We start from the raw sequence: 21,390 nt of genomic DNA, 5'->3' as shown, positions 1-21,390 counted from the left end.
AGGGGAACGAAACATGAAAGCTAGCAGCGCAAACAGGACCAACCTATATATTGGCCTCATGCAGCGACAGCAGATGGAGAAGCTCTTGCTCGGGTCGGTGCCACGATCAGCCTGGCTCTAGGCGTTCAAGGGCGTTGTATATTTCTAATGCGCAGCGGGCTGCCCTGGCTTGTGGGTGGACGCAGCTGTCCAAGCTGTCCAGAGTGAGGTCAGAAAAAGTGGAGACTTCATGAATGCACGTGACTGTTAGATCAATTCCAGCAAAGTTCTCGCGAAAGGACTCCTATCCTCTCGTCTTTGACTACACTTGTAGATTGAGGTTCTTCATTGAAACCAATCCTTATCTCAGTAATAACACTTGTCCTGAACTCTCTCCATCGATGTGATATGCGAGCGCCTGTCGCTATACAGCTCAACTTGCACTCAATTTCGGTGGCACCGTCGACTTCAATAACATCGCCGCTTTCAACTCTTCCCATTCCTTCGACGACGACACTTTTCCCTTCTCGGGCGGTTCGGCCTTACACTTGTAGTATAAGTGCTGCTTTTTGAATGAGGCGTCTTCTCCATACCAGATTCCGTACAATTTCTTCGCACATGCTTTCAGCGCCCTGCAACGTATCTTGTCTCCGTCGATGAAAGCGAGCTCAGCCAAGCCCATGAAGGCTAAAACACCAATCGGCCTTGGCTGGCTGTGTTTCATTAGTATTAGTTCACAGTATGGGGATTGCTGATCCAAGACCAGCTTGTAACCCAGACCGACTTCCACGCACGCGGTGAAGTATAAGCGGGCGTTGTTCCTCATATCGGAAGATGTTGCGATCCAGTCATGTCCGTTCTTTGCTCGATCTAGCATGGCATGGGCAAGATGATAGAAAGGTTCGGCAAGCTGAATGCACGGCAGCTCAGCACCATCTGGATCGGTGTATATGGAGCGAGGATACGCAGCCACTGCTGAACGCACCAGCATTGCCGCTTCCCTGACTCTCTCCTCATGAGAACCGCCCTTTACATATTTCGGCAGACGCTGGGCTTTGGTGACTGCTTCCTGAACTTCAGGGGTGCGTGCAGCGGTTTTGTCTGCTTCACACAGTGGACATAAGCACTCGAAGTCGTTTGATGATCTCAAAATGGATTTGCGCTTCTCATAGTCGTATGAAGTCGGGACATAAGCCACCGTCAACTCCTCATCGGCGGCAATATCTCGATTGGCCCGAGCAACGAACAAATCTCCCGTCCAAGCCCAGGTACAGTTCGGAAGACATGAATGGTTGAACATCGATGCCTGCAACCAGATGCCGGGAGTTTGGTCATGCGCAGATGGATGGTTAGGCCGAGCCGCCTTGTTCGAGATGTCGTGATGGTCGGACGTATTGCCAGGAATGATTGTGTGCGCATTGTGCTTGACGATGGCGAGGGCGCGATAGGTGTCGAACGCCGCGGTGGAAAGAGGAGCGGGCAGGGCGGAGTCGTCTGGTGATACTGGCGGTCGCTGTCCAGCATGCAACTCGAACAACTTTTGCTGCAGTTCTCCGTCATTACATACCTTGTCTACAACTTGTTGCAAGAGGGCCAGCTTCCTCCCGTTGCTTCGCTCTCCTTCCAAAATACCATCGATTCCGTTCCCGTACGTGGCGGCGTCGACGCTGTCGCTTAAAGCCAAAGCCTTCTCAAGCACGACAAGACCTCCAGCGCCAATCGGTGCAGTGGCGAAGACACCCCGTCCTCCCAAACTGCTTGGGCGTATGGCAATGTGATGTGTTGAGCAGGATGGTGTGGCGGGTAGTGGAGGCTTTGTCGTCGGAGACGATGAGTCGACAAGAATGCAGTCCGTGGGATGATGCACGCAAATTGCCAGGTCGCCAGTTGGACACTGTCCAAGAAAGGGCTCCTTTATGGCAATCTTCATGCCATGAGCGATAGTCATTCCGAATGGCCGCAAGAAGATCGACCAGACTAAGAACGAGGCTCCATCTTCGTCTCGGACAGAAATGAGAGCGCCGTGTTTGTATTTGACTTCAGTAACAGTGGCATGCAGAGCGACTTTCGAAAGGCGTCGACCCTGCTGTAATCGTTCGAATGAGGTATGCTCGAGCATGTCCAAGGTCTTGTATTCGGACGGTTCATGATGGCCTTGCAGTGTCGGGGCTGAGACGGAGAGCCTGTCAATCATGTGTTTGAGGTTGGTGGCACTAGCTGAGTCTACCCGAACCACATCGGCATCGCCCATGCCTTTGCACAGGTCGCGGATTTGCTTTTCCATGTTGCAGGTTGACCTTTGTGGAAGTCCTCAAAATTGTGAGGCTGACTTGAGCTGGTGTGGATGTTCTTGACAGGCAAAACCACGGACGTGGAACGTGCGTACAACAGCGGCGGTGTTGGCGGCGGTACGTACCCGCAGCAGCAAACGCTGCTTGATTTGGTGCAACGACAATCGCCGTCGTCACATGCACGAGTGAGAGGACCGAGCGCCGCCACGTGCGCGATGGGAGATGCAAGAGCAGCATGTGAAAGACGTTAAGTGAGTGCCATCACGTGGCTGCCTGTCTCTCCTTGTTCTGTTCGGGAGCTTCGTCAATGAACTGAGGTGGACCAGCGCTCTCTTGCAGGAAACCCGGCATCTCTCCCTCTCCCAGAGCCTCTGCCCCGAAGTCCACCTCATCGCCCAGCGCCTCCAGCTCTGCATCCAGCTCTGCCTCGTCCACGTCCTCCGGCACGTCGTAACTCCGACTGATGCTCTCTTGGATGTCGTTCCCCATGTCCATCAAATCTGCCATCTCATCCTGCATTTTCTCGATCTTGTCGATGTTGACCTTGCCGTACTGCTTCTTCAACTCCTTCTGCGTCGTCTTCATGGCATCGACCGTGGCCATGGTGTTTTTGAGATTGTCCTGCATCATGCCTGCCTGCTCCATGTTCCAACTCTGTTGTTGTAGCTGGTCCTTTTGCGACTCGTACATCTTGCGCTGCTGCAGGATCTTGATGGCCTTCTGCTTGATAGCGTTCTTGCCCGGGCCATCTCGCATGCGACTTAGCCGCTGCTGGTACTGCGAGAGTTCGGCGTTGAGCTTTGCGAGTTTGACGTCGATGCTTTCTATTCGTGTGTCTACCTACGAGGACAATAAGAACGCATTTGCTCAATCAACGCACGGTCGACTTACATTTGAGATGGCGCTGTTGAGAGTGGGTTTGGGGGTGTTGCTCTTGGCGCCGAACAGCCGGTTCATGTTGGGCGTCGCTTCGCAGGAGACTATGTGGGATGCTTGGGCGGCTCTCGAACTTGAAACTCTGGTAATTCTTCGACGTCGTCGAGGTTGTCTGCCTGCACATCATCAGTGAGCTCAGAGGCGACGGCGATCTACAGCTCGGTTCGGGAACAAGATCCGATCCGACGCTAAGTAAGCGAACGCGAGTCATGCGCCATGAATTTCAAGACTGACTCCATCTGCACAACTTCGTCGTCCACACATTGAGCATCCTCGACTTGCGGCATGGACGGCCAATCTGCGAAGCGCAAATTTCAAGGCGCTGGCAATGGCCCTCACAAAGCACCAAAACTCGGCGGCGCTGCAGGTGGAGGTGGAGGGAAGATGTCGACCTTCGCGCAAAAGATGATGGCCAAGATGGGTTACAAGGAGGGGCAGGGTCTTGGAAAGGGTGGCGAGGGTATCGTGAACCCGATCGAGGTCAAGCTACGACCTCAGGGAGCCGGTGTTGGCGCTGTCAAGGAGAGAACCGAGCAGTACAAGGAAGAGCAACGACGAGCCGCTGAACGACGAGGCGAGGAGTATGAGGATAGCAGTGAGGAGGAGCGCAAGGCGCGCAAGGAGAGGAGGAAGAAAACAAAAGGAGGAGTGAGTGGTGCAGGTAGTGGGACAAGCACTCCGGGTGGTGGATCGAGGAAGCAGAAGACGAGATACAAGACTGTGGCAGACGTTCAAGCTGCCGCTCCCGGACTGGATGTACCGCCACAGATGCTGAGCTCGATCATCGACGCGACTGGCAACCAGACGAAGATGCTCACAAGCACCGCTGGTCTCATGTTGGGCACGGGGCAGCCTGCAGATACGGAAGCCGACAAGATTGCCAAGCGAGAGAAGATGGAGCTTGAAGCATTCATTGAAGCTTGGCATGGCGTGCAAGAGCAGAAGATATATGTTGAAGAGCAAGCTGGTCAGCACCAACTGGAAGCCGATCAGCAGAAAGATGAACTTCGGCGACTTCAGGCTGTTGTTGAAGCTGTTGAGAGTCTCAGATTGACAGCCTCTTCTAATACTGACGAACATGGAGAGTGGACCACTGTGATCGACAAGGTTAAGAAGATTCAAGAAGATCACCAACATGATGTCGAGCGATATGGGCTGTCAGAGGCTGCCATTGGGGCATTGACTCCGGTTTTCAAGAAGCAAATGGCCAGCTGGGAACCACTCGAGCATCCGGATTCCATGGTGCCTGATCTTCAAACGATAAGAGTCATGCTTGGGTTGCATCCATTGGAACAGGTCGCCACTAAACATGCTGATCTTGATGACGATTATGGGAGATCAAGACGACAGAAAGCGACATCACACTACGAAACGATGATGTACACCATCTGGCTCCCTAAGCTTCGCACAGCCATCACCAACTGGGATGTGCTCAATCACAATCCACTGACGAGTCTCGTTCATGCATGGCGGCCACTCTTGCCTGCGTTCATCTACAGCAATCTCCTGGACCAGCTCATCGTACCGAAGCTCACCGCAGCTCTCCAGACATGGGATCCCAGGAAGCGTACCCATCATCACAAGACGGTCACTCTTAAACACGCCCAACCCCACACTTGGCTCTTCCCGTGGCTCCCATACCTTCCACCTTACCAACTCGACCCCAAAGCCACCAGCGGTTTACTTACCAGTCTCAAGCGTCGACTACGGCAAGTTCTTGATGGATGGGATGTGGCTTCAGGGGTGTTGCCTGGTCTGCTGGAATGGCGGAACCTACTGCATTCTGAACTCGATCACATATTTGTCAACCATTTGCTGCCAAGACTGGCACGGCATCTGTCGCAGCACTTTGAGGTTGACCCTTCAGATCAAGACCTGACACCACTGGAGAATGTTCTCGGCTGGGAAAAGCATTTCAAATCTGAGACTCTGGCACGGTTGCTGGTGGCTGAGTTCTTCCCCAAGTGGCTCTCTACTCTCCATCTCTGGCTCACCTCTGACGAAGCAAGCTTTCAAGAGATTGGGCAGTGGCTTGTTTGGTGGAAGCAGCAAATTCCAGAGCCGCTCATGGCGAATGCTGATGTTCAGAGGGAGTGGCAAAAGGGCGATCAAATGATCAATCGGGCACTCGATCTGCAAGAGGAAGGCCGTCCTTTGACTGAGTTGGCTGCCCCTGCTGCTGGACCAGCACGACCCATCGCAAAGGAGATTGGGAAGAAGATGGAAGCACAGGCTGCTGCTGCAAAACCGCCGCCTGTCGCGCAAGATTTGGTGCAAGACTTCAAGGACATTGTCGAGAATTGGTGTGCCGAAGAAGACCTCACGATGGTGCCTTTACGCGAGGCGCATCCCCAGACTGGATCTCCACTGTTCAGAATCACGGCCAGTGCGACTGGCAAAGGAGGTGTGATTGTTTACATCAAAGGAGATATCATCTGGGCTCAGAAGAAGGGCGATCGGAGCGTTTACGAGCCGGTCGGACTGGACGAGAAGCTCGTGGAGCGTGCTGAGGGGAGGTGAGATTTGGTCATCCGTCTGGAGACTTCTAAGATGATCGGAGGCATCTGGGCTTGTGTGTTGAAGGTGAGACTTCCCGCCAGCTTGTTCAGGATGGATCTTTCACGCTGGCGTTTGCTAATTGAGTGAGGGATCGAAAAGCAGGAATGGAAGACGGGAGTGGGACATATCGAAGCTGGGTCTTTCTGCAACGACTTCTTACAAAGTAAGCCGGAACTGTATCGATTGTCAGCAACACACTTTGGTCTCGTCGAGGGTGGCCTACATTTGGATGTCTCGATCCCAACCGATCTTCGCTCTCCTCTTGCAGCCTGTTGTCTCTCTTCCCGCTGGCCCTCTTCCGGTTTTCAACTCGCTGGTGAAGTGTTAGTGGAGAGCTTCGAGCTGGAGATACATCACATACGTTGTAGAACAGCAATACGACAATGCAGACAATGGCCGCGCCGACTGTTCCGATATTGATCGCATGGCCAGTGATGTATCTCGGGGCGCTACACATGGTCAGAATGGACCTCAACGCGATTCAGGGTGCATACTCTTTGTCGATATATGTGAAGGTGGCTATGAAGGCTGCGAAATTGGCAATCATGATTTGGTAGCCGGTTCCAGTGGCCCTGACGAAGTGTGGTGCCTTGGAAGAAAGTCAGTCTGGATCGTTCAAAACTACTCGTACGGCTCACAAGATTGTTCGATAGCCAGGCCATGACGAGAGGACTGCAAGGGAAGATCCCAGCGGCGACCTGGACGTTGTTAGCAAGCGTACGTTCAACAGTTGTCGGCCTTACCAGGAACGTTCCGCCATATTGGATCAACTTGCGGTCGGTCGAGATAAGCATGATATATCCCACGATCGTCACCACACACCCGACGATCATGTATACGCCACGCTGTTTGGTGCGATCGGATATCCAGCACGCGAAGAGAACTGTGAAGAAGCCGCAGATATTTGGCGGGACCTCGAGCATATCGTCGTCAGTGCAGCACAAAGATTTCGATCGGCCGAACTTACAGTAAAGAGTTGCGACACCACCCTGCTGTAGCCCAGGCTCTTGATGATGGTAGGCAAGAAGAGGCTGAAGCTGTAAATGGGAGTGATGATGAGAAAGAAGATGAGAGACAGCAGCTGCACGTTGACATCCAGCAGGGCGACTTTGACCCAGTGCCAGTCGAACTTCTCGGAATCAACATCGCGTGTCGATGCGCTCTGGCTGTCATCTGCCATCCTTTTGACTGCCGCATCTCGTTGCTCTGGAGTCAGGAACTTGGCGTCGGAAGGGGTGTTTGGGAGGAAGAAAAAGGCGACGATGCCGAAGACTGTGGTGATGGCACCCTCGACGAAGAAGATGAACGGCCACCCGTTGTATCCTGGAGTCTTGATCTGAGCCAACCCCGTCGCCAACAGGCCACCGAAAGCTCCCGACAATGGCGCCGCACAGTAGAAGAGTCCCACTCTCCACAGCATGGCATGTCGCTGGTAGAACATGGACAAGTAGAGGATCATCCCTCCCAGCAGGCCGCCCTCGCATAATCCAAGGAAGAAGCGAGCCTACAATGTCAGCGATCACCTTTTATATATGGATCTGGACCCACCGCCAACAGCCCTCCATAGCTCTTCACGAACCCCATGAACGTCCCCACCAATCCCCAGCATGTCAACAGGGCCGGCAAATAGTATCCCGCCTTGCAATACTTGAGTACGAGATTACTCGGGACGTCGACGCAGATGTATGGGACGTAGAAGATGGCGAGCGCAATGTTGAACTTTTGGCCTTGAAGGTTGAGATCCTGCACCAGGCCGTCAATTTTCGCGTTGCCAATGTTAGTTCTGGAAAAGGTTAAAACATTGCACAGTGGAGCGGTCGGATGCTAACTTGCCTGTCAATGAATGAGAGCAACCACATGCCAAAGAGCCAGGGAAGGATGCGAGTGTCGAACTTGCGATTAATGAGGCGGTGCGTGGATGGATCGATGTCGGCGCTCTCGACGGCTGGGAGCTTCTCGCTAGGTCGTCTCTCGTTCCATTGGATGTCCGGTGCGATCGAGCTGTCACTACGCTTCTCGTCCATGTCGTTCATGGTGGATGGGTGGTGGAATGAGGTGGTACGATGACAGAGAGCGAATGCGCTCCATGTAAAGAGGATACCTCCGCCGGTACATCATCCCGCCTGCGAGCCACCATCATCATACTTCAAGTCAAATCGCCAGAGCCTCATCGAATATCTCATACCAAGCTTCCTCCCGCATGTGGCCTGCTCGTCTCGTGAGTCTCGGGCCAATCAAGACTGGACGTCATCCCCCCGCTAAGCATTCCAAGCACCTGTCGCTTCCCCGCCTCGAGGTGAATGTTTTCTTCTTCTCCCGCTGTGAAGCTGATCGGCATTGCGGGGTGAGATGTGTTTGAGTACGCTGATGGACGTGCGATCGCGTTCGTCGTTCATCGAATTGTGGGCGAAAGGCGAGTATGCTTGCTGTTCAATCCCGGGCGCCCGCTTTTCCATGTCATAAGAGCGGTCCTCGACTACCCGGTGCTGGCTCCCAAATCAATATCAACCAGCAGTTGTCTTTCAAATCCATAGCGTGTTAGTGCCAAAAACGTCAACCATTACATGGTGAGCGCTATGTTGCGGGAATGTGGAAATGATGAAGATCGCGAAGAAGAGCAGGTGTCCTGGTTAACAAACGTATTAGATGCGTCAAGTATGCGCTTGAATGAAATGCCATCGCCGAGACCAGACTCGATGTCGTGGAAGGACGACTAGAAGTGGAGCATAAAACTCAAGGAAGGCCTAATACTTCGGGCCCGTTCGATTGCAGTTGCTAGCCTACTGCACCCCCCAAACCGACTTTGCCCAAGTACTGCCCCTCGCGCAGTATTTCGTTCAAACTGCGCAGTTCGCCAGGCCGCGCAGTTTGAAAACTCCTGCGCGAAATCGCAAGACTGCGGCAGTAATAACATATCCTACTGCGCCTACCTGCTAGCCGCAGCCGCATTTCAATTCAACAGCTCCTTTTCCTATTGGTTAGGTCTATAGTAATGGTATAAAATTGAGAATACTATAAACGCGTTACTGCTTCCTTGGAGACAACTCGAACTTGTACAGAAAGCCTCCGAATGGCTCCATTCGTAAATTCAGCTGGGATGAATGTAGTTGCGCGTGCTGGACTCTGCACACGCGACTGCCCTTTGTGTCGACAACTGCAAAAGCGGAGCTGGACAACACACCAAAAGGTCTAAGATCGATGGTGACGTTGCGGGCGACACCTGTAGCGGTATCGTTGGTAGTGGACAGGGGAATGCTCACTGTCTCGCCGTTGATGCCTGCCAATATAGAGGTCTCGCCCAGAGCGCTTTGCGATGACGAAATACTTTCCTGGATTTCCCTGGACAAAGGTTGTCTCGTCCCACACGCAGGGTAGCGTCCCCAGTAGGCGGGTGATATCGGGTGGAATGAGGTGTTCGTATGTCTGCGAAGCATCCGGGAGAGTACGTAGCCCGGAGTCGATAATGACATTCAGGGCCACCTCGTGAGCGTAGGTCGTCAGGGTTGCGTCGCCGGGATGGTGGGCAGTCGAGAAGACGCCTGGTGCGTAGTCTGCCGGGCCGATAGGGAGGCGCACAAAAGCCTCGTTGACGTTGTTCTCTGGCAACTGCGGCGCATACGACGTCTTCGCGTTCGCAAGGTACTCGGACGCAATCAGTGCCTCTGAGGAAAGCAAGTTCGGCCAGGTGCGCTCCCAGCCGTGCGGTAAGGGGCAGTTGTGAAAGACGACCATCAGACGGAACTCGGCTGCGTCCTGCAGGATGTCGAGTAGATACGCCATCATCTCCTGCTTGTCACTCTGTATTCCATCGACCTTGAGGCCGACAACACCCATACCCGCCAGTCTCGCCATCGTCTGTCGTCTGGTGCGAGGCTGAACGAGGAGATCTCTTTGTAACCGCATTGTTGTTCGGTCCCGCCGAATTGATCCATAGCCACACTCCGACCCCCTTGGACCCAGCATACGCCATGACGGTTGACAGGGACACGTTGTGTCCTGTGCTATCGGTTTGTTGATCCCACGACGTGTCAAGCACGGTGTATGGCCAGTGTTGTTGCGATGCTAAATCGATGTACTCCTTGTTGGCCGTGTAGTTCAAAGGATTGGACGAATCAGCCCACCAATTCCAAGACGCCGCGCCAGGCCTGATCCAACTCGTGTCGCGAATCTGAGAGGCTTCCGACAAATCAGTCACGCTAGTGTCGCTGACGATGGCAGCCGGATCTGTTCCAATAGAGATAATTCGCCAGGGCGTTGTCCATGGCAGGATCCCTTGAGGACGACCGGACCCGAAGGCGCCGTTGCCGTCATCGTCTGGAGGGAACGCCAGGGAGACGACGCCGCTGCTGCTCACGTTCGCAATGTGGCTGGCTGGGTACGTTCCATCAAATCCAGCCTCTTTGAGAACTATCCACGCATCTGAGTGGGCCGTTTGCGTTTTGAAAAGAGCCAGAAATGCGAATCCCGTAGACGAGACGCCAGCTCCGGATGTGGATCCTATCTCTGCGCGCCGGCGATCAGTTCGGGGTTGATAGAACGTTTGGTACTTGGGAGTTGGCGTATCATAAGGCTGCATGAGCTGGAAGTCTCCGGGAGATTTGATAATGGCGAAGGTCGTATTCTCATGCAAGATTGTCCGACTGTCGACTGACTCGTCCTCAGGAAAGCGATATCGCAAAGCGACCGTCGACTCTGAGAGGGCAAACTGCACCTCAAAGGACCCCTGCGTGGCAGTGACGACGCTGCAGGTATATGAGCTATATACGGCATGGACCTTGCGCCGCTTGCCTTGGAGGAGAGTGTAGTCTTCGACACGTGCTGGTACCTTTTCAGAGGAATAATCAACCAAGTTGTTGGAGAAATCTCCGTCGCTCCGGACTACGCCCAAAGAGGATGGATTGATTATCATAGAACCATGAAGGAAGACGGTATAGCTCAGATGTCCGCCTTGTAAGGTCACCTCTACCTCCAGGTTCCCTGTCGGAGATGTGAAGCGGTCTGTCCCGGAGGGCTTCGTATAGCACCAGGCTGTGCCCAAGAAGACGAGGTATAGAATTGTCCAGCACAACATTTTCCGATGAAACTTGTGCTGTCGGCAGGCTCGATGGCGGGATTGCTGTATGAAGAGTCTTGGGTCGATGGTGTCGAATGCATGTCGTCATCCACGTTGTTGTTTGGGCTCAGTTGATTTGTTGAAACGCCACATTAACCAAGTGGATTTCTTCAGGCAGTTTCCTAACACGGTGTATATACTGCTTTGCGTGAAATGTCTTTGTCTACCACATCCCTAATCACCTATTTAGGGAACAGTACGGAAGAGGAAGGTGATTGTCGACGAACGTCACTGCCAGAGCTTTGCATTGCTACCCAAAAGGTTCAGCGCAATTGTTCCCAGGCATTATTAAAAGCCACTGTTTGAGAACAAGCTCGCTGAGGTCTCCCTAAGAGATCGCTGGGAAAGTGACCTCGGCTCCTTCAATATGCCGTTTACGAGCCTTGTGTGCCTCACTTTTGTCGCGTACCTGTACGTCTGCTCTGCAGCCATATTCCAGAATGGCCAGGCTCGGGAGGCCGACTATCCCAACACCGCGACCAAACTTGATGGCGACTGGCAACACTACCCTCCTAGTTCTCCCGAGATCTCGTACAAAGGTCGCTGGGATAGTCAGTACATCTCGTGGTGGTCTGCTCCAGGCCTGAAATTTGGCTTCGAGGCCGACAACGTAGCTTGCACCTTCGGGGGTCACACGTCTGCAGGAGTTCTTGTTGCGTATCGATTGGACGGCCAGGACTGGATGTTGACTAATGTCACTGCCAACTCAACGCACCTCTTGATAATGCCACGAACACCTGGGTGGAACTTGACCACGTCCAGCACACGAACCTTGGAATTGCACGTGACCAATTGGGCCCTCGGCGTCCAGCTTGCTCAAGTCCATCTTTCAGGAGGCCCAGCACGGCTCGTCCGCATTCCTGACTACAGTCGTCGGATGCAATTCATCGGCGATTCACTCACCGCTGGCTATGCGGCTACGTTCGAGGGCATCAGCACGTACGCCTGGGGCCTTGGATATGGCTTTGGCGACACCGAGTTCAGTATCACGGCCTTTCCTGGCATTTGCGTCACGGATCGGCCATGCCATGGTAACAGCCGTGGGCAGTCGTTCCAGTGGAGTAAGACGGTTGATACCAGTCAACGTGCTATAGACATGTACGGCGATAGTAAGGCTCGACCCTCCTCGTCAACGTCAGAGTGACGACTGACAACGACGTGCTGCAGGCCCACCGGACTGGGATTTCGGCCTTCGCCCACCTCCAGATATTACCGTCATCAACATTGGCACCAACGATAACGCAACCGACATCAATGTCTCGTCTGATCAGTTCTACAACGCTTACGTCAGCCTCATTCAACAGGTCCATACGACATGGCCCAAATCCCATATCATAGTACAGTCACTGTGGAAGGGCTGGGCCCGCACTAACAGCACGTGGACGGAGCAGAGCGGCTTCTACTACGAGATCCAAGATGTTGTGAAGCATTTCAACGGCGGCAGGCTTAACAAGAAAGGGGGTGAAGGGTTCGTCTACTACTTTAACACCACGGGCATTATGCAACACAACGACTACAGTCCCGCGAACCATCCAACAGACGTTGGACACGTCAAGGTCGCGAGCCACCTGATGGAGTATATTGCTTGTTTTTGATTGGGATTTTAGGGAGGTAGGACCCGAAGTTCAGCACCAGACTTTATATTGGTACGTTTCTTATACGAGGCATAGACGTACAAAGTGCTAACTTGGCTAACAAGGAACAACGAGCGCTTATACTAACAGCACAGACTCACCGTTGTCCAAAGAGTCTGCTGCGAGCTGGGACAATGCTAGAACAGACGCAGTGTTAATTTCCCAATCTGGATTTTCGCAATGTGGAAAGGTTTTCAGTCTTAACTTCCTAACCTGGACATCTGCGCTTTGAAGTGTCCAACGTTGCGTTTCGAAGTATTCACATAAAACGCACGCAAAGATGATTGTCGTAAACGCGCCCTACGAGTCTTTGTTTTTCTCCTAAGAAGATGAATTGGCGCGTAACAATCTACTTTACTGTACAAAATGTTAGCTTGTTCAGGACTTGGACAGCAAACGCTTAGGCATAGGTAAAGAACAGAGCCTAGCTATAGCCCACGCGCCCTAGTACAAGAACGCCTCCTCGACTTAAAACTTATACCGGAACTCACAAGACGCGCGTTACTTCACTTGTTCAACACGCCTAGGAGGTTGTTAGTGCAATACAATTGAAAGCCGGCTACAAGAGCGCGTCGGTTTCTTGATTATATTCTCAGGTGCGTGGGTTTTAGCTTTGCGCAGCCTCATCGACGCATCACCCGCGCTTCCCGCCTAGACGAGGCGCTAGAAACTCTGAATACGCGTTTCACTATCGAGATGCGCGCTACATAGTCAAACAGTACATTCTTGCACTTGTTACGCGTCTACAGGTGACACAAAGCGTTAAGCGAATTGCAAAGCACGCATCTCAGAAATGCACGGGCGCTATACCTCGTCCAGAGGCCGGTTGTAGGATGTTACCGAAGTGTTAATTTCCTAATCTGGATGAGATACCCTCGGCGCATCTAGTACAGGTCTTGCAGTGTCGAAGTACGATTAAAAACAAGCTCAGTGATGAACACTTGGTCATCTAAAGGGGAAGGTACGCGTGATGATCTTTGTGCTGCATACTTAGAAGAAAACATTGGAGACGCGTCTTGTTGCTTAAAAGACGCCCTCCATACTCGACTCTAGTGCCCTCCCTTAATTGTTAAGTACTCAGATGTAGAACGAGGCGTCTAGATGTACGCATCGACCTAACATTATTAAATGTACGCGAACTATGCATGTCTCCTAATAACTTTCTGATTTGGACATAGCGCATGGATGGCTATGTCTTTCAACCACGCGCGTGTCACGGGCGCAAACGCGCTCTAAAACGAATCGTACTAGCAAGTCTCGCGTCCTCTTGTCCCAGGACGCGTCAGTTAGTGGACCAACGCGTGAGTAGACGGAGCAATGCATCTATGCACCCAAAAGCGCTTCTCCAAGTCGAAAGACGCGCTCTGCTTACGCGTCTTTGAGGGGTTTCAATGCTGCAATTTTTATGCGTCAAAGTCCTTGCTAAAGGATTAAAAGGTTTTATTTTGACGCGTCGACGTGCGAGATCAGGCATGTTGGCTGTACGCCCTAAGTCTATTCTATGGTTTTGTAACTATGAAGGCGCGTTGCATCTAGCATACTAACAAGCAGCGCACTAGTTAGACGCGATCTTAGGGCCTTGAACAGAGCGCTTGACACTTCGAAACTTTCTAGAAAGGCTTAAGCGAGTCATCCCGATCTGGCAATTAATGCGAATTAGAACATGTCTAGTTTTAGCTCGGAGTTGATCCCCAAATCTGTACTCGCGACCAAACGCGTAGAAACGCGTGCGAAGCCCATCTTGCAATTTACACGAGACAACCCGCCGCTGCAGTGAGTTGAACAGCTTTTACCTGGGGCTTTAGAGAACCGCGTGGAAGTACGCGTTTGTGGTATTTTTTAGACAGAAAAACCTTGATTCCCAGTTTAGGAAGTTGTGGGTCTTCAACGCACGCGTTTAGGCTCTTTGCTGCACGCATGCATCTCCGATCATCAACCCGGTCATCTGAACCCTCTAGAACAGATCTTCAATGCTGCGACACATTTGACTCTCGCACATTTGCCTCGTCAACTTTCTCTAGGCGAGATGAGGTACGTGAAAGTCGACGGGTGCCTCAAAGCGTACTTACCAAACGGCCCTCAGCTAGCAAATGCCAAGTGCGTGAGCAGATGAGTGCTTCGAGGCGTACTTCAAATAAGGAAACCTGTTTTTCAACGCAAGATATGGTTTCAAAAGGTACTTCAAACGAGCCAGTTTGTCTTCCAAACTTCTCTAGACAAGATGGGCTGCGTAAAAGAAGACGGGTGCTTCGAAGCCTACGAAATGGCATCCACGAGCCAATTTGTCTTTCAAAATTTCTTGAGACGAGATGAGGTACGTGAAAGAAGACGTGTGCTCGAAGGCGTACTTCAAACGGGCAAACATGCCTCCCAAGCTTCCACGGACGAGATACGGTAGGCGCAACGACCAAATTGTCTCTCAAACTTCCACAAGCGAGTATGGGTGCGTGAAAGCAGATGGGTGCCTCGACGAGTGCTTGCGAGTGCTTGAAAACTTGCCTTCGGATCTTACGCCTGGGCATGGGGCAGGGCGGCGGCGAGGTGGGTATTGAGTGGTAGACTTAGTATCATGAAAGAAGCTGCCCCAGACGAGACGTGGTACGTGAAAGAGAAGGGAAGATAGGTGCTTCGAGACGTGCAGATGTGCCTCCCAACTTTCCCTATCGTGGAAGGCGAGGGGTGCTTTGAAGGGTAGCCTTAGCGAACAGATTTGCCTTCTAAGAAGATGGGTGCGAATTTGTCCCCAAGCTTCCGTAGTACGAGACGTAGAAGATGGTGCTTCGAAGCGCACTTATCGGGTAGATTTGCCTCCTAACTTTCCCAGCGTGAAAGACGATCGGTGCTTCGTTCAAACTGACACATGCAAGCCGTGGTGCGTGAAAGCAGATGGGTGCTTCTTTCAAGCGAGTCGAAGCAAACTTGCCTCCGTGAAAGAAGATGCTTCAGATTTGCCTCCTGAACTCCAGAAGGTTAGCCTATTTGCCTTCCAAGAAGATCTTGTATCTATGAAAGAGACGATGTGTGCTCCGCAAGTATCCAACCCTCGTTAGCGAATGTCTTAGGTGTGTGAATTTGCAGGTGTGAAAGTGCTCTTTTCTCCAAACGTGAATTCAGCTGGCAGCCTCGCAGCGTTGCCGACGGCCTTACTCCCCAAACCACCATCCAAACACATCCGTTAAACACCTCCCCTATGCTTCACGCAGGTCTCCCATTGCACACGAACAGGTCTCCTACACAGCCCCTGCAGTCCTGCTATGTATGTGTGAACCCTGCTCCAAGCTGGGCAGAAGGCCTCACCCCTGCAACCACTACACCTACGCATCGTATGGCCTCGGATGAGATAATCACTAAGTCGCATAGTTCAGACGAACATATCTATCTCCCAAAGTTCCCTGTCCGAGAGATTTTCGCTGCATGTATAAATCCTGCTCCAACCTGGGTGGCAGGCTTCACCCCTGCAACTACCACACCTACGCATCGTATGGCCTCGGATGAGATATTACTAAATTGCATGCCTCAGACGAACACATTCGTCTCCTAAAGTTCCCTATCCGAGAGATTTTCGCTACGAGTGTGTGAATCCTGCTCCAAGCTAGGTAGCAGGCTTCACGGCTTCACCCCTGCAACTACAACACCCACGCATCGTATGCTTTCGGATGACATTATAACTGAGTCGTACGCCATAGATGAACATATTTGTCTCCCAAAGTGCCCCATCCGAGCGATTTCCTCTGCATGTATATGAATCCTAAAGGTCAGCCATTACCCCTGCGACTACAACACCCACGCATCGCATGCCCTCGGGCGAGATATTACCATTTTTATGTGCTTCAGACGAACACATTTGCCTCCCAAAGTCCCTCATCCGAGTAATGTTGCATGTGCGTGAATCCTACCTGGAAAGCTTGGGGTAGACTTCACCCCTGCAACCACCACACCCAGAGTCGGTCGCTCTCGGATGAAGTATTACTTGAAATGCATGCTTCAAATGAACGTATTTGTCTCGCAAAGTTCCCCATCCGAGCGAGGTGCGTGAATCCCTCTGCAAAGCCAGGGGTGATGGAGATGGCTTCAGTCCCCCATACACCACACTATGCATCTAAGATGTCGGATGATGCATTACAAGAGTCCCCCATTCCCAGAAATCGTATCTCCCTCCCAAACTTACCCGTCCGACTAGACCTACAGCGTATGCGTGAATCCTGCCTCCAAGCTGACGACCAGGCGTCAACCCGTCCAACGTCACACACTCTATTTGATCTTTCGTACAATACATCGCTTGCATCTATCAATCCTACGGAACGTATTTGCCTCCCAAAACATCCCAGGCGAAAGGTGCTGCCAGCCTTGCGTGAATCCTGCCGGCAGGTTAAGGGACTTCACATATTCCCACTCCACACCCAGCCTTTCAACTTTCGATTGACGAAGCCCCTGATTCTAACCTGCTGAACATGAAGATTTGTCGTTCAAACCTTTCCATTCGAAAGGAAACCACGTGGCGAGCGTGAATCCACGTGGAAGCCAGCTTTGCTTCACCCCTGCTCCAACACCACACCTAGATTTTGGGCTTTCGAACGATCCATACCCAGGACCAGCAGGTATAAATCAACGGTTTTTGCCTTCCAAAGTTCTCTGTACGAAAGATATGTACATGGCCAGCGTGAATCCATGCGGGAGGCGGCCCAGCTTCACCCCCTTCTCCAACAGCTTACCCCCGAAGCAGAGCATTTGAGCTTTCGAATGCCTTATCCCCTGGATGAGCAGTGTGACCATGATCTTCCTACGTCTCAAAGTCTTCCAATCGAAGAGCGGTCGTGGTGTGGCGTGAATCCAGCTGCCAGCCAGCCCCTGAGCTTCACCATTTCCTCCCATCTCCCACAGCCACCGCCTTCCACCACTACCATCTGGATGATATACGAGAAATGTGACGATGAGATATCTTCTGTGCCCCTCTAAGTCATTGACCGAGTAAAGGGTGTGAATCCAGATGCTAGCCAGCCAGTAAGCGTCACCCACCTCCTCCATCCTCCACTCATTCCCGCAGATGATCTTTCGAACGATACGGTTATCGAATATTGTACAACTAAAAATAGTTTTTGCCTCCAAAGATATCCCAGTCGAAAACTGGGTCGTGCTGTAGCAGTGAATCCAGTCGCAAGTTAGACCCTGTACTTCATCACCTCCCACTACCACCGCACCCAGGTCGACGATATCCATGATGTCATTCTGGAATATGCAGTAACTAGGGATCATCTTTGCCTCTCAAAACTCTTCACTCAAAAGGATGCGGTGGTGAGAGCGTGAATGCAGCGGGAGGCCTCACTCCTCGATTTCACCGCCTCTTCCACTACCAACCTCACAAATGAACCACCGAACGATACAGATCTCGAATCAGCACATCCTACTCTACAACTTTCTCTCCCAAAAGTCTCCCATCGAAACATATTTCCGGTCCGGTTGTTCCTGCCTCATAGCCAGCACCAGCGGTCGGACTGCATTTGAAAATTCGATCGTGGTAGATGTTCATTCAGACGGCCTCAATGAGCAAATCTGTCTTTTCAGATTGTCCATACGAAAGTGTGGAAGGATTGAAGTGTAGTTGCCTCGCCGCAGCCCGTGAAAGCCTCACCAAGAGGACTCTACCCAATTCGGCAATTCCTGTCAAATACCGTTTCAACCATCGATTGGTATAGAGTCTCAATCAACTCTGTTCACTGAGCAAATCTGTCTATTCAGGTTGTCCAGGCGAAAAGCGTGCGCGGGTGGGAACCGGTCTGGAGTTGCGATGCCTGTGAAAGCCTGACCCAGCCGGTGATCACCCCTGCCGCAACACCACCACACATTCGAACGCCTTCGATTGATGCATGTGTCTATTCGCACGGAATTTCTCTGCAAGCTTGCCTCTCAAAATTCTTCGATCGAACGTGGGAAGACGATGGCGCGGTTGACTGTGCAAGCCTGGCCCAGCCGGTGACCACCCCTGCTACAACACCACCACGCATTCGATGGCCTTCGATCATTATAGTTCTCCGTTCGTACAGACTTGCTGAACAAACTTGCCATTAAAAGTCTTCGATCGAAGGCTTGAACAAACGATGGCGCAGTTGCCTGTGAAAGCATACCCTTGGCGATGACCGCCACCCCTCCTCACCCGTTCGAATGCGTTCGATTGGTGCATTTCTCTATTCTCACGGTCTCCGAGCAAATTTGCCTCTCAAACCTCCCCGATCGAAGGCATGGACAAACGACGGCGCAGGTGCTTGTGAAAGCCTACCCAGTTGGTGACCACCTCTACAGCATCACCCGTTCGAACGCCTTCGAACGATGTATTTCCCCATTCGAACGATCTCTCTGAGCAAATTCGCTTCTTCAAAAACCTCCCGCCGAAGGCGTGGGCATGAGATGGCGCAACTGCTTCCCAAAGCCAGTGAAACCTCTCCCCTGCATCACATCTTCGGATGGGATTTTACTTTTCGATCGACGCATTCCCAGGATCCAGTCGTCTCATGCGACTATTCCATTTCTCAAGAATGTCCACTGGTGGTGTGAAAGTGGGTGTGTGAATACCACAGACAGCCCTCAATGCATCCCCTTTCCGACCAGCCGCCATACAGGCTCTGCGGTGTCAGACATCACCTGTGTTGAAATCTTCTAGTCCCGTTCATCATTTTAGTCTCCCAAAGTTCTCCGCGATAGGGATTAAATGTAATGTGTGAAGGGCAGACGAAGCTCGCCTAGCTCCCACCCACCAACGAGCAGGTCGTTGACCTGACCACTTCACAGACGTAGCATTTCTGCCACCCAAAGTGCGTCCTATGATGTGTGAAAGTCAAGGCATGGAAGGCCAATAGACCATCCGGCTCTCCACTTCCAATCATCCTATTGAAGCGGCATTGACAGCAGACAGGAAGTCAGGGGTGAACCCTGCAGCAAAACTTGCACCCTTGATATCACCACATCGGATGTTATTTCATTCAGGTTCAAAACCTCTCGAGATTCGTTTCAGAAAGTTGCCCATCGAGGTTCTGTGGTGTGAAATCAGCCGTCGATCTTCCCAAGAGATGATCTGTGTAGAAGCTGGCGGCGGTGTTGAAGACTAACGAGGGAGAAAACGAAGAGCGAAGGGAAACGATGTGCATGGAAAAGGAGAAGAGAAGCATCGATGCTAAATGAAGGAGGGTAGGGACCAAGGAAAGAGATACTAATGCAATGCCGTGACATTTCAACCAAGTATCAAAAAACGCCTGCCATCGAGAGCCCCAATGATTCAATCTTACTAATGTACAACTGCCCTCAACGACGATTCTCGAACCTCTTTACTTGCTTGGCAGACGACCAAGTCCCTTGCATTTCGGGCACTTTGTGTACGTGTCGATGAAGCGAGAATAGCTTGGAGGCTTGGAGTCGACGACGGTTATGAGAAGACAGCATTCCGGGGGTTGGTTGTTCTTGAACTTTCTGTAGCACGATTCGAGCTGACCGGTAGAGATCTTGTTGACCATCTTTTTAGCCTTCTCGTCGAGTGCAGAGTTGGCGATGCGAGCTGGGCTGTGAACCGCCACACGGAGTGGCTCGTTGCGGGTAGGAAGCGGTCCAGAAGCTGGAGGCGGAGCCATACCTGTAGCTGCTGATGAAGAAGGAGCTGGGTCAGTCTGGCTGGTAGCTGTGCCACTCTGCGCAGAAGTCGGAGGAAGCTGGCTAGGGTCAGGGCCTACTGAGTCTCTGGAGCTTCTTGGCCTCCGCTCACTTCCTCGCTCACTTGCTGTGTAGCAGTTGGAGACGGAAGCTGTTCACCTTGTGCTGGCAGTTGAGGGAAAGAAGCAGGAGGATCTTGGCCTCCAACGTTGGCCTGAGTATCACCGGTGGGGCGGAACGTGAAGGGGTGACTCTCTGGTGCGAATCCGAACGGCGTAGAACCAGTGTTGAGTCCACCAGCGCCAGTCATGGCAGGCTGAGTAGGTCGTGGGATGAGTGGACGACCAGGTGTGGCCGCGGAGGTGGAGTCTCCGGACGGACCATGAGGTGTAGATTCCTCAGGGTCAAGCCAAGAAGATGCCATGCCAAGAAGGTCGTTTGAGCCAAGCGAGCGATTCAGCAGTGACGGCTTCCGTACATGAGGGAACTGTTGGCCTAGGGGCGGCGACTGCGGCTTGAAGAGTGGGTCCCGGAGAAGCCAGTCGTCGGGTGTCCATGGCCGGGTTGCTGTGTCTGTCGCTACTGTCGCTGCTGTGATGCAGTATGACCTGTTTGCTGTCGCTGCCGAGCAGCATCGTCTACTTGCTGCTGTTGGATATCGGGGGCGGATTGCCCTCCTTGGGCGTCGACAGTCAGATTCTGTGGCTCAGGAGGTGGAGCAAAAACGCCATAGAACGGCATTTGGCCATGTGATGGGTCCAGTGAACCAGGCGGTGTCTGATCTTGTGGCGGATGCATATCAGTGCGAGGGTGAAGACTGTGACGTTCGCTCTGCCGGTTGAGACCTGTTGACGCTGGAAGATCTGTTGAAGGTCGAAGGTCTTGACCCAAGCAGGTCCGTGAGAGATCTGCGCACGTCTGTCAGTGTCATTCAGTTCATAGTGCACCAACGTACCCTTGACGCTTTGTCTGACGCGAAAGGTGTTACAGAGCGTCGACGCAGAGGCTCGCGCCTTGCATACGTGGTTGAGTTCCCGGAGCGAGACGTGACCACACGCCCTCCAGAACCTCCTCTCGCAAAAGCAGGCATATGGCATTTAAGAGGTGCGCCAATTCGATCTAATACGATGCACTTATTGAAAGGCGGTATGGCATCGCTAAAGCGGAACTCATTCTCCAAGACTCACTGCTCTGAGTCAACTTTTGGAATAAACAGATACGCAACATGTCGTGCCAATGTCGC

At 52.3% G+C, this 21,390-nt stretch overlaps 9 protein-coding genes across 9 annotated transcripts; 3 read left to right on the top strand and 6 right to left on the bottom strand.

Annotated features, from left to right (window-relative positions):
* Window positions 1-412: 412 nt before the first annotated feature.
* On the bottom strand, window positions 413-2,230 carry M409DRAFT_68857 (uncharacterized protein; the record flags this gene model as incomplete). Its single annotated transcript, XM_033818017.1, has 2 exons — window positions 413-1,980; window positions 2,062-2,230. 2 exons carry the CDS (start codon window positions 2,228-2,230, stop codon window positions 413-415), a joined length of 1,737 nt encoding a protein of 578 aa, XP_033663781.1.
* Window positions 2,231-2,531: 301 nt separating this feature from the next.
* On the bottom strand, window positions 2,532-3,227 carry M409DRAFT_57942 (uncharacterized protein; the record flags this gene model as incomplete). The annotated part of the gene is made up of 2 exons (XM_033813775.1): window positions 2,532-3,110; window positions 3,162-3,227. The coding sequence occupies 2 exons, from the start codon at window positions 3,225-3,227 to the stop codon at window positions 2,532-2,534; spliced, it is 645 nt and encodes a 214-aa protein (XP_033663780.1).
* Window positions 3,228-3,611: 384 nt separating this feature from the next.
* On the top strand, window positions 3,612-5,726 carry M409DRAFT_37360 (uncharacterized protein; the record flags this gene model as incomplete). The annotated part of the gene is made up of 1 exon (XM_033810718.1): window positions 3,612-5,726. The coding sequence occupies one exon, from the start codon at window positions 3,612-3,614 to the stop codon at window positions 5,724-5,726; it is 2,115 nt and encodes a 704-aa protein (XP_033663779.1).
* Window positions 5,727-5,921: 195 nt separating this feature from the next.
* M409DRAFT_26741 (uncharacterized protein) lies at window positions 5,922-7,798 on the bottom strand (the record flags this gene model as incomplete). The annotated part of the gene is made up of 9 exons (XM_033808249.1): window positions 5,922-5,939; window positions 5,989-6,078; window positions 6,127-6,214; window positions 6,260-6,354; window positions 6,404-6,463; window positions 6,509-6,679; window positions 6,733-7,269; window positions 7,314-7,508; window positions 7,595-7,798. The coding sequence occupies 9 exons, from the start codon at window positions 7,796-7,798 to the stop codon at window positions 5,922-5,924; spliced, it is 1,458 nt and encodes a 485-aa protein (XP_033663778.1).
* A 1,156-nt stretch (window positions 7,799-8,954) lies between these two features.
* Window positions 8,955-10,836, bottom strand: M409DRAFT_26740 (glycoside hydrolase family 97 protein; the record flags this gene model as incomplete). The annotated part of the gene is made up of 2 exons (XM_033808248.1): window positions 8,955-9,654; window positions 9,731-10,836. The coding sequence occupies 2 exons, from the start codon at window positions 10,834-10,836 to the stop codon at window positions 8,955-8,957; spliced, it is 1,806 nt and encodes a 601-aa protein (XP_033663777.1).
* A 195-nt stretch (window positions 10,837-11,031) lies between these two features.
* M409DRAFT_68853 (uncharacterized protein) lies at window positions 11,032-12,473 on the top strand (the record flags this gene model as incomplete). Its single annotated transcript, XM_033818016.1, has 3 exons — window positions 11,032-11,089; window positions 11,307-11,987; window positions 12,046-12,473. The coding sequence occupies 3 exons, from the start codon at window positions 11,032-11,034 to the stop codon at window positions 12,471-12,473; spliced, it is 1,167 nt and encodes a 388-aa protein (XP_033663776.1).
* A 2,402-nt stretch (window positions 12,474-14,875) lies between these two features.
* Window positions 14,876-16,053, top strand: M409DRAFT_57938 (uncharacterized protein; the record flags this gene model as incomplete). The annotated part of the gene is made up of 3 exons (XM_033813774.1): window positions 14,876-14,955; window positions 15,154-15,531; window positions 15,591-16,053. 3 exons carry the CDS (start codon window positions 14,876-14,878, stop codon window positions 16,051-16,053), a joined length of 921 nt encoding a protein of 306 aa, XP_033663775.1.
* Window positions 16,054-17,117: 1,064 nt separating this feature from the next.
* Window positions 17,118-17,729, bottom strand: M409DRAFT_57937 (uncharacterized protein; the record flags this gene model as incomplete). The annotated part of the gene is made up of 1 exon (XM_033813773.1): window positions 17,118-17,729. One exon carries the CDS (start codon window positions 17,727-17,729, stop codon window positions 17,118-17,120), a length of 612 nt encoding a protein of 203 aa, XP_033663774.1.
* Window positions 17,730-19,828: 2,099 nt separating this feature from the next.
* On the bottom strand, window positions 19,829-21,237 carry M409DRAFT_57936 (uncharacterized protein; the record flags this gene model as incomplete). The annotated part of the gene is made up of 4 exons (XM_033813772.1): window positions 19,829-20,206; window positions 20,260-20,720; window positions 20,756-21,065; window positions 21,103-21,237. The coding sequence occupies 4 exons, from the start codon at window positions 21,235-21,237 to the stop codon at window positions 19,829-19,831; spliced, it is 1,284 nt and encodes a 427-aa protein (XP_033663773.1).
* Window positions 21,238-21,390: the final 153 nt, after the last annotated feature.

The sequence above is a fragment of the Zasmidium cellare genome (assembly GCF_010093935.1).
Source record: "Zasmidium cellare ATCC 36951 unplaced genomic scaffold M409scaffold_33, whole genome shotgun sequence".
NCBI classification, from domain to species: Eukaryota; Fungi; Ascomycota; class Dothideomycetes; order Mycosphaerellales; family Mycosphaerellaceae; genus Zasmidium; species Zasmidium cellare.
The sequence above is the reverse complement of the archived record's forward strand: the minus strand, read 5'-3'. Positions and strand labels throughout refer to the sequence as shown.